The sequence below is a fragment of the Chelonia mydas genome, chromosome 15 (assembly GCF_015237465.2).
Source record: "Chelonia mydas isolate rCheMyd1 chromosome 15, rCheMyd1.pri.v2, whole genome shotgun sequence".
Lineage (NCBI taxonomy): Eukaryota > Metazoa > Chordata > Testudines > Cheloniidae > Chelonia > Chelonia mydas.
Window position 1 is genome coordinate 3,398,807 of NC_057856.1, and position 11,107 is coordinate 3,409,913.

General features: G+C 47.2%; 1 protein-coding gene across 4 annotated transcripts; it reads left to right on the top strand.

Moving 5' to 3' along the window:
• The first annotated feature begins 1,016 nt into the window (after positions 1–1,016).
• On the top strand, positions 1,017–10,617 carry LOC102942171 (zinc finger protein 271). 4 transcript variants are annotated; one of them, XM_037879221.2, is made up of 4 exons: positions 1,021–1,192; positions 4,803–4,921; positions 6,230–6,342; positions 7,375–10,617. In XM_037879221.2, the coding sequence occupies exons 2-4, from the start codon at positions 4,860–4,862 to the stop codon at positions 9,051–9,053; spliced, it is 1,854 nt and encodes a 617-aa protein (XP_037735149.1). In that variant the 5' UTR covers positions 1,021–1,192; positions 4,803–4,859; the 3' UTR covers positions 9,054–10,617. The 4 variants fall into 4 exon arrangements, with proteins under 4 accessions (XP_043385916.1, XP_037735149.1, XP_037735150.1 ...); XM_037879222.2 differs by lacking the exon at positions 1,021–1,192 and adding an exon at positions 1,386–1,804; XM_043529981.1 differs by having other exon boundaries at positions 1,017–1,192; positions 4,803–6,342.
• Positions 10,618–11,107: the final 490 nt, after the last annotated feature.

The following is an 11,107-nucleotide window of genomic DNA, read 5'->3' on the forward strand; positions in this document are numbered from 1 at the left end:
AAACCTCCTGCCTAGCAAGTGCAGTTCAGTTGAGGGTGACCAGTGCTTAATTTGTAACGAAAGAGGTGCCAGGGCTTAAGCAAGTTTGTTACTTTCGTAACTGATCTGACAAGCCCAGAGGTCCCAGGGCTCTGCATTGCCGAGCCTGGAGGTGCTGGGCTCCCCCCTGGCAAGCCCTGGCACAAATTAAGCATGGAGGGAATAAGGAGAACAACATTTCATGACCCCCACATTTAATACTTCAGTGATTTGTAACCCAGCACCAGCCAAAATTGATCTCTTGTGCAGCACAGCTCTGTCTGCTGGATACCTAGGCAGAGTAGGTGAGTCCAGTTAAATACAGTCTGGTCCTGAAGCCTTTTCATGCATCCTTGGCTCACCACAAGCTGACAGGGGAGAGCTCAGTCAGACCTTGCTAATAAATCATAATTTGAAATGATTAGGTAGGCCAATATAGCGAAACAAATGTACCAACATTGCCATAAATAGCTGTATGAGGAAGCTAATCTTTGTTCATACTTTTCAAACCCATTCTGCTTTCTCAGTATAAGTATTTTCTCATACACTGTATATGCTTTTAAAGTGTGGATTAATGTTTCAATTTAAATTCAGATTTCCAACCAAGCACTAAATTGGCAATACTGCATGTAACTGGGGGGGCGTTGGGGAAATTCAAGGGAGGTGTACACCCTGCCGGGGGGGGGGGGGGGGGTTAGGGAAATCACAGAATCATAGAATGTCAGGGTTGGAAGGGATCTCAGGAGGTCATCTAGTCCAACCCCCTGCTCAAAATACCTGCTCAAGCCCCCCCGAGCCCCTAGCCCCATGAAAGTGAGGGAGCGAGCTAGGGAGCGGGGATGGAGCGAGCGGGGCCCCGGAGAAGGGGCGGGACAGGGGTTTGCTCCATTAGAAAGTTGGTAGCCCTAGGGTGGGGTCAGGGCTGATGTACATTTCCTGGGCCCAGCCCGGTGCCAGGAGAGGGGCGAGCCCCGCCCGCAGGTCTGTGAGTTCGCGACCGGGGCAGGGGCGGACCCGGCTCGGGCTCCGGCGGGGCAACGTTCCAGCCGCTCCCCGCCCGCGGGCCCGGCGCTGCAGGGAGCGGGCTGCAGCCCGGCTCGGCCGGCAGGGGCAGGCTTACGGCGGGCGGGGCTGGCGCTGGCCGGGCCCGGCGGCGCGATGGCGGCGGCGCGAGGTGAGCCGGGCCGGCGGCGGGTCGGGCGCTGGACCGGGGCCGGGAGGAGCCGCCCGGGCGGGCTGGCGGGGGCCGGCCCGGGCCTTGGGGACCTGCGGCCGGGACGCGGGCTGGGGCAGGCGGGAGGGTCGCGCCGGGCTCCGGCTGCTGGGCTGGGGCGCGTCCCAGCAACGCCGCCAAGTGCCGGGACTGCGGTGGCGGGGGGGCCCGGGCCCCGGCCCCGTTCAGGGTCCCTCGCCGCCCTTTCTCCAAACGCCGGGCTGCTCGCCGCCCGCACCGGCCTCCAGACTCGCTGTACAAAGGCGTTAACTTCCTCCCGTGACTTAACGCGGGCGAAAACTCTGGCAAAGCCGCGCCCAGCGCCCAGCCGGCGGGGATAGCCGGGCCCCTGCCCCCGCGGGCACCAGGCGGGTCTCCGCTGACTCGCGGGCGCTGCCGGGTTATCGGCGATGTTCCGGGGTCTTGTGTTACCGTCCCTGCGACGTAAAGATGTCCCGGGTCAGCGTGTACCTGATGCTCTTCGGGCTCATCTGGTCTAGGAAATTGGGACTTAGGCAGGGGCCACAGCCTTGCAATGGGAAGTTGCCACAGGGTCTTGCTGTGCTGCAGAAGGTGAGAGTTACTGGTGAGCTACTGGTGACGCCTTTCACATAGCAAGCCTCTGGGTGCGACCCCCCCCACGCATAAATGAAAAACACCTTTTAATATATTTAACACCATTATAAATGCTGGAGGCGAAGCGGGGTTTGGGGTGGAGGCTGGGATCTCGCAACCCCCCCATGTAATACCTCGCAATCCCCGGAGGGGTCTCGACCCCCAGTTTGAGAACCCCTGGGTTAGAACCGGGGACTGGTCTGGGACTGGGTAGCTGAAGCCTGTTTGAATGCAAGAGAAGGCAGGAAGAAAGGCAGGTTGGTTGTGTGCCAGTGGGGAGGCTGGAAGTCTGGGAGAGCCCTTGGGTATGAAGTGGTAAGTCTGAGAAATGCTCTGGTTCCCCCAGGTGGAGCAATAGGGTGTGAGGAGGGGGCTGGGTGCCAAGAGAGGTCAAGGTGAATGGGAAGCAGATTGGCTGGTGTGTTGTGGGGATGGTATGAGTAGCTATGAGTGGTAGGGAAGGTGGGGGAGCAATATGGAAAGATACAAAGAGTGGAGGAGTGAACTGGGGTGGGGGGATGCACGGGGAAAGGGAATTGGGTCTCTAATGGGGGCCCAAAGCAAAGGGATTGGATTTGGGAGTCACATGGAGGGGAGAATTGGAAGATGCTGTGGGCTGGGAATCAGGCTGGAGCCTGGGGGCTTGAGGTGCAGGAAATGCTGTCCTTTTAAGGAGCGTAAGGAAGAGTGCAGTGTCTGCCCCCAGAGCTATACAGCAGCACTGGGGCACTCTACCAGCAACTCCCAGGGAGCGTGGAGGGGCAAATTGCCATTGACAGCACAGATCTGAGCGAATGAATTAATTGATTTGCAGAACTGTGGAATGACCCTCTCAGGGAGAAGCAAGAATTTTGTTTGAGGTTCCTAATCTGTTGCTGAGATTAAAACTAATGAGGCAAGCCTGTAGTTCAGTCAATATTGTTTTCAGTTGGCAGTGTCCCTGTGTGAAACCTTCCCCCGATGACCCACTGGCTGCTGAACTTCATACACTGCCCGATTCACAGGGCAATGGCCAGAGACACCTCTGCCCAGATAGAGCTTTGACAGTGACGTTCTTGGCCTTTTCGCTCGTGGACAGAGGATAAAGTGATGGATTCTAGTGTAACCTGTATCTCTCCTGAGCTGTGTAACCTGTTTCAAACCAGCTGTATTTAAAATATTGCTTAATGGCAGTGTTACTGTCTAACTCTCCACGTTGCACCGGGGAGGAACTTTTCCTGGGGATTTCCTAGTCTGATCTGAGTGACAATGAAGAGCTCTGATTTGTATCTTGCAGATGCTGTTAGTAACGAAGGATTAGAGCTGGTCAAAGCTCATGTTTTGTGAAAAAAAAAATGTAACACAAAGTTTGTGTGCAATGTAAAAATGTGTGTTTTTCAGTGAAAAAAAATTATTTTCATTTTGGTGGGGGAAATTCTTCACTTTCTTTTAAAACTCCCCTCCCCCACAATCTTTTTCAAGTAGGAAAAAGGGGGTAAGAAATTAAACATAAGAGAGTATGGGGGGGGAAGTTTCGTAGAGTTTACATCTAGAAAGAACCATCAGATCTTTTAGTCTGACCTCCTGTATATCACAAGCCATTACATTTCACTAACTGTACTAAGCCCAAAGACTTTAGTCAGACCAAAGCATTTTGGCTCTGAGAAAAAGAGAACAGGTGAGGCCAAGGTCCCTGCGATGTCAGGGAATGATTAGATGAGATGTGCACAGGTAATCCCAGCAGGGGATCCATGCCCCATGCTACAGAGGAAGGCAAAAAAGACGTAGGGACTCTCACCATTCTGAGCTAGAGGAAAATTCCTTCTTAACCCCAAATCTGGTGATCAGTGTGACCCTGGACAAGGGAGCAAGAGGCACTATCCAGGCTTGCTTTTTCTAAGGGAAAAGTTACTTTTGAATGTAAATGTTTTTTTCTCACACTTTTGGAATGAGAAAATTGGGGGAGGAGGGTGACGGGAGGAAAAAATAGAGAGCGGGCATTTCCCCGCCCTTTTTAAACAAATAATTTCAGACATACCAAAAAAATCCTCTCCCTCAACTTATCTGTTTCGAAAGTGTTTCCGAAAACTAAAACTTCTCCTCCTCCAAAGACATATTTGATGGGTGGGAGAAAGAGTGGAGTTTCTTTGACAACCCCAGTTTTTACCAAAAAGATTTTTTTTTTTTAAATGAAAACCTTTGACCAGGCCTATCATGTAGCTGACAGTGCTTGGCGCTGGAAGGATCTATTATGATTAATGTATGTTGCACGTTTACTACTTTGGAGAATGACTCCTTGGTGAACTGCTCCTGATGCTTGCTGCATCTTTTGCACAGCTGATTTTCATCCATGGGGTTGTTCTCATCCAAGGATCACTGTTCATTATTTGCATGGTGGCTGGTAGCCTAAGTTACATGGCTCTGCTTTTGATCCTTGCGTGGATCACAAACATTTTAAATAGGAAGCGAACTGGGAATAATCCACTTTTTTGTGATGGATTTTCAAATGAAGATCATTAGTGCTTAGAAATGTTTGGTGATTTGGGGGATTTGGAGAGAATTTGATGAATCCCCAGAAAATGCCTGAATCCTTTAGAATAGGCAGCAAATCAAAATGAATGGAACTTGGTCCTTGTATTTGTAAAAATATTCATAAATTTTTTTTTAAACTTCAAGCCTTTCTACTAGCTGATCAGTTGGGGGCTGATCAGCACCTCAGACTGTTCATCTCCCATAGCACTAACAAGAACTAAGACGGCTGTAGGCCTCGGATGCTGGCTGCACTTCCTTCTTAGCTACGGGAAGAACACGGAAGTCAGTATGTAATAACAAGCTTTCTATGAGTTCCCAAGCTGGAGTCACATCCTCCCTCATTTCACAGCTCTCCGTGCCAAGGACTGTCTGTTTCTCTCCCCCATTGGCCCGAAGGTTGCAGCCGTGAGTCTGGATCCAGAGTGTATTTCATTTCTCATTTCAGACTATGTTTGACGTTGCTGTCTAGCTCTCCTGAGGAGGAGTGGGAGGAGCTAGCGGAATGGCAGAAGGAGCTGTAGAAGGACGTGATGAGGGACAGCTACAAGACTTCGATCTCACTGGGTAAAAACTATTATTCGCAAGTTTGTAGAAGTGGCATGAGCTGTGAGGGGCCTGAGTGGTCTTCAGATCAGGGTTATTCTCATGTTTCCCTTCGACTTTGACAGTTTGCACTTGCATTCCTTTGTGGGAGGGAAAAAAAAATCCACTCCAGTCAATGGAGACTCAAATTACAGAAGGTAGCTCTAATCCCTCTGTTTACAATATTTTCTGGTTTAGGACAATGGCTGTACTTCTCCGTCTGTGTTTAGCCCACAAGCAGAAACGAGCTGCTGGGTCATTGCACGTGGTATGTTGGTGCAAATAAGGGACATTCCACGTGGAAAGAGTGTCAATATTCTAATAGAAGCAATTTAAATTTTCTGCAGTTCAGCATCCACACAATCAGCCTGTCTCTCATCTAACTCTTTCATGGCCAAAGAGGTCTGTAAAATTATGTGGTGTTTGTCTCTTATGACTCTCCTGTAGAAATACATTGAATCTCAATCCCAGTTTCTTGTAACCTCTTAGGACAGAGATCAAGGTGCCCTTGTGGACAAATCAATGAACATGTTTGCTTAGTGTGTAGTGGTTACTGAGTAAGCAATTAAGATTTTAGGCTGTACTGTGACAGACAGAAAACGTTACAATGGCATTATCTGTGGTACAGCTTCACCTTAAATGATGCTGTATTCATTTGTGGGGCCTTTATCTCCTAGACTGTAGCCTGTGTAATGCAGGAGGCCAGATTAGATGATCACAGTGGTCTCTTCTGGCCTTAGAATCTGGGAATCCTATGACGGAAGAGACCCATTAAAGAGACTGATATTGGTATTTTAGAAAAGAATTTGATATAGTATCTCGCAAAACCTTACTCCCAAAATTGGGTGGGATAGGAGAACAATTTCTTGGATATAAGACAGTTCAAAGATCACAAACTAGAATTAACAACAAATAGCCATGTTCTGGGTTGGGAGACGGTTACAGAAGCATTTGGTCCAGCATTTAAAATGGTGGTCATTGCTCTGGATGAGGAGGTAAGCAGCATGCCAGTAGATTTAGGAGGTGGTGCTAAACTGCGAGGAATCGCAAACGCCAGTGAGGACAGGAAAACAATAGGGAATGTTGCAAAATTACAAACCTGACTGGAAATAACAAAATTACAAACAATATGGCAGCTAATACATTTGGGGACAGGTTGAAATGCTCCATTGGAGGGACAATCCTGGGAAGCAGTAAGGTTGAACGAGACTTTTACAAAATACCAAATACTCTGTGCTTGCCAAGTAACAGAAAATATGGTGTGATTCTTCCCCGCCCCCCCACTAACAGGCGTGCTGTCACCAAATCAGACGTTGTATTCCTGATTGAACGTGGGGAAGAGCCATGTGTGCAGGCTCACCAGGAGTCGAGGGAAAGTGACCTTTCTACAGGGGTCTCCTCTGGTGAGTAATAAGTATCTCACTCAGAGTTTCTGAAGAGTTCATTAATGAGCTGAGAAAGAAGCCCGCATTTCATGAGCTTCTATTGAAATGGCTTTTGTCCCCTCCAGTCAGCATAGTAGCCAGCCATTATTACATCTTTTTGGCAGGTATCTGTCATTGATTCCTACCTATCCTGAATGGCTTTGGACTGTAGCCTCCCTCTTCGGACATCTGACTGCTGAGGCGGGATGGCAGGACATGGTGGATATCATTGTCTTGCCTCTCTGTAGAGCTTTGAAACATTAGCTAAGCCAGGAGGTGGAGAGGGAGCTTCTGAATCATAGAAATGTAGAGCTTCAGAGGCTCATTTAGTTCATCTGCCTGCACTGTGGCAGGACCCAGTCCTAGGAAACCTAAACCATCCCTGACAAGGGTTTGACCTGTTCTGAAAAACCTGCAATGAGGCAGATTCCACAACCTCCGTAGTTAACCTGTTTCAGTGCTTAACTGTCCTTGGAGTTAGAAAGTTTTCCCTAATATATAACCTAAACCTCCAATACTTCAGATTAAGCCCATTACTACTTGACCTTCCTTCTGTGGACATAGAGAACAATTGATCACCATCGTCTTTATAACAGCCCTTCACGTACTTAATGACTGTTATGGGGTCCCCTTCAGTCTTCTTTTCTCCAGACTAAACACGCCCAGTTGTTTTTAACCTTTCTGCATAAATTAGGTTTTCTAAGCCTTTTATCATTTTTGTTGCTTTCCTCTGGACGGTCTCCAATTTTGTCCACATCTTTCTTAAGTGTGGCACCCAAAACTGGACCCAGTACTCCATCTGAGGCCACAGTGCTGAGTACAGTGGAACAATTACCTCCTGTACATACAACACTCCTGAAGGGAGATGGAAGGGATATTTTCAGCTTTTCTAATAGAGCCTATAGTCAGAATGCCAACATGATATGCTGTATGTTTATATGCTTTACATTCACGAGTCCAATGTCCTTTGTGTGTTGAAGTAACATCTGGATTCTCCATTTATTTCCGCAGATGATGGAATCAAATGGAAGACTGAGGAGAATCATCAGCAGGGAAATTCTGAGGGTTTGGCAGAGCACAGGAATTTATCACAAAGAGAGAAAGCAAACAGCTCTGCTGAGGGAAATACGTGTGAGAGTGAACACGGGCCAGCCGGCCAACACAGGAACATAGGGGATGAGAGCGTGGAGAAATCCACTCCAAGTGAAAGACCTTTCAGTAAACACCAAAGCATTCCTATCCACACAGGAGAGAGACCCCATAAATGTACTGAGTGTGACAAAAGCTTCACTCGCCGCTCACATCTTCTTCAGCACCAGAGAATCCACACGGGGGAGAGACCCTATAAATGTACCGAGTGTGAGAAAAGCTTCAGACAGAGATCAGAGCTGATTGATCATCAGCGAACGCATACTCAAGAGAAACCTTACAAATGTGATAAGTGTGGGAAAAGGTTCATTCGGAGCACACGGCTTATTCAGCATCAAAATGTTCACAATGGAGTGAAACCCCACAAGTGCCCCCAGTGTGAGAAAAGTTTTAGCTGGATCTCATCAGTTATTAAACACCAGAGAGTCCATACAGGTGAGAGACCCTATAAATGCCCCGACTGTGAGAAAACCTTCAACTGGAGCTCAACCCTTGTAAAGCATCGGAGACTCCACACAGGAGAGAGACCCTATAAATGCGCTACCTGCACAAAGTGCTTTGTACAGAGTGCAAATCTTATTAAACATCAGAGAGTCCACACACAACAGAAACCCTATACGTGTGGGGAATGTGAAGAAACCTTTCTGATCAGGTCTCATTTCATTCTGCATCAGAGAATGCATACGGGAGAGGAACTCTACAAGTGTGATGGCTGTGAGGAGTGGTTTGGTCTTGTCTCGGATCTTCATAGACATCAGAAGATCCACACAGGAAAGAAGCCCTATAAATGCTCCGAATGCAACAAAAGCTTCAACAAGAGTTCAAATCTTATTAAGCATCAGAGAATCCACACAGGAGAGAGACCCTATAAGTGTCCCGACTGTGACAAAAGCTTCATTCAGAGCTCACACCTGATGCTCCATCAGAGAGCTCATAGGGGAGAAAAACCCTACAAATGTCCTGACTGTGAGAAAAGTTTCCACCAGAGCTCCCATCTCATTCAGCACCAGAGAGTCCACACGCAAGAAAAGCCCTTTAAATGTCCTGAGTGCGAGAAAAGATTCAGCCGAAGCTCAGTGCTAAATAAACACAAACGAATCCACGTGGGAGACCAGAACTATAAATGCAGCAAGTGTGAGGAAACCTTCACTAGCAGCTCCCACCTTCTTCAGCACAAGAGAACCCACCATGTGGAAAGACCTTACACATGCCCTAGCTGTGAGAAGAGTTTCAGTCGCAGCTCGCAGCTTATGCTCCATCAGAAAAACCACGCAGCAGAAAAACCATACAAGTGTGCTGACTGTGACAAAGGCTTCATTTACAGCTCACATCTAATTCAGCATCAGAGAACTCACACTAGAGAGCGACCATATAAATGTCCAGTGTGTGAGAAAAGCTTCATTCAGAGCTCGCATCTCCTTCAGCATCAGAAAATCCACACGGGAGAGAGACCTTTTAGATGCAGTGATTGTGAGAAAACCTTCAATCGGAGTTCCAACCTTATTAAACACCAGAGAACTCACATCAGGGAGAACCTGTAAGAGATGCTTCCATATGAACTCCACACTGTTGACTATAAAAGTATTCACACCGAAGGAAAATCCTATAAATATTCCAACGGTGAGAGAAGCTTCAGTCAGAACTGGTCATGTTGTTCAGCTTCACTGTATTGAACTGAATTAAGATCTCTAGGAAACTTGCCTTGCCCTTCTTATACTGGCAAGAGTTTTGATGGTATAAATTATACCAGTTTCCCCAACAATATACTATACCGGCAAATGGAATCATTTGCCGATATAACTATGCCTACACTACAGATTTTGCTAGCACAATTATGTCTATTAAGGATGTGTGATTTGTGAGTGAACAATGTGCTTGTAAAAGCCCCTAGTGTAGGCACAGTTACATTGCCAAAATTTGCACTTTTACCAGTTTGTGGGGGACAAGGAGAGACACTGTAATAAACTATACTAGCAAAATAGTTAGATGGGGATTGGTCCTGCTTTGAGCAGAGGGTTGGACTAGATGACCTCCTGAGATCCCTTCCAACCCTGATATTCTGTGATTCTATGACCATGCTATTTTGCCAGTATCACCTGAGTCCATGTTAGCAGCAGTTTGCGGGTATTTTATATCAGTATAATACATTGGTGTAACTGTATTGGCCAAGTCTTACAAGTGTAGGACTCCAACACAGTAAGTAACAAAGCGTTGATTGCCTGAAGTGAATAGTTAAGCTCCTCTAAAAAATGGGAAAGAGACTGCAATTTGATGCCTGTCTATGTGCAGAGAAAGAATAGACTCTTCTCTCTTCTCTTCTCCCACCCCTAGGTCACAAGAATTGATCAGAGGTGATTATTTAGCTTATGCTTTTCAGATCATGTATTCAATCATCTGTCACTGGGACTGTTCCACCTGGAAGAGGGAGTAATTTACATGATCATTAAATATTCAGACGGTGTAAAACTGGAGCGAGCTGCAGATGCCATGGAGGAAAGAGAAATAAGTCAAAGGGACCTGGGGAGATCAGGCCCCCGTAGGAGTAGAAATCAACAGAGTAGGTAGGAAAAGGAAAACTGCTGCATGTGTGCAAAAGTGATCTGAAATACAAACAGTCCCTGGCAGAGAACGCTAGTGAGTGGTGCTGAAGGTAAAAGGCAGCAGTGCAGAGATGTTTGCTTTAGGGTGTCTCATTGTACAGTCATCTTGCCTGAGTTTAGCTCAGAATATCACTAATAAATTAGAGGTTGTGACTGAGAGTCCAACACTGTTGGGTTCTGTTCCCAGCTGTCCCATGGACTCCTGCTTTGTGCCTCTGTAGAAGAGAAAAACAAATGTAATTTGGGGTTGTAACTGCGGAGGCATGAGATTCCAGAATAGCTGTGGAACAGTCTCCCATGAGAAGTGATGAGATTCATGTTGCTTGGGACTTTTAACACTAGACTGGGCACATCCCTGGAAAATATTCTGTGTTGGCTCCATCTGTTTTTGGGAGGGGGGGTAATTTCTGATCTGACAGCACACCAGCAGGCTGTTGTATTTTTTTGTTCTTTAGGATTAAAAAAAATTAGATCTTTGGAATTAAAATGGTATTTTATCAAACTTGCTAATTGTCAGGAGGAATTAATCATTTAGCTGAGGAACAAAACAATGAAAATCTTTTTGTAAGTGAAATGAGCCAACGTGGTGCTTCATTCCAAGGGCTGCGCTAGTTTTTAACCATCAGGATTTGCATGCAACTCGAGCAGAGGAAGGCTATAGCGGCAGGAGTTCCAGTGGCTCCTTTGGATGGTGGATGTTGAACATGATGTAGTCGGCTGAAGGATGCTGGGCTGGAAGTGGCATTGAAATTTGAGCCGCTGGCGCTTCTAATTGGCCAGAGGTGCAGTGTCATCGGCAAACAGCTCATTGGCCCCACCTCTGTGCAGCTGTTTGTACAAATCAAAAGAGTTAACCCTGAAAACTCCAGTGTGGTGTAGACTGGTGAGGGAGAGGCCTGCTCCTAGAGTTGGGGCGGGGAAGGGATGCTCCCAGTATGCAGTGTCCTCCAACGGCGAAGTTGGCTTGCCTGTGAATTTAATGCCTTTATATCCCC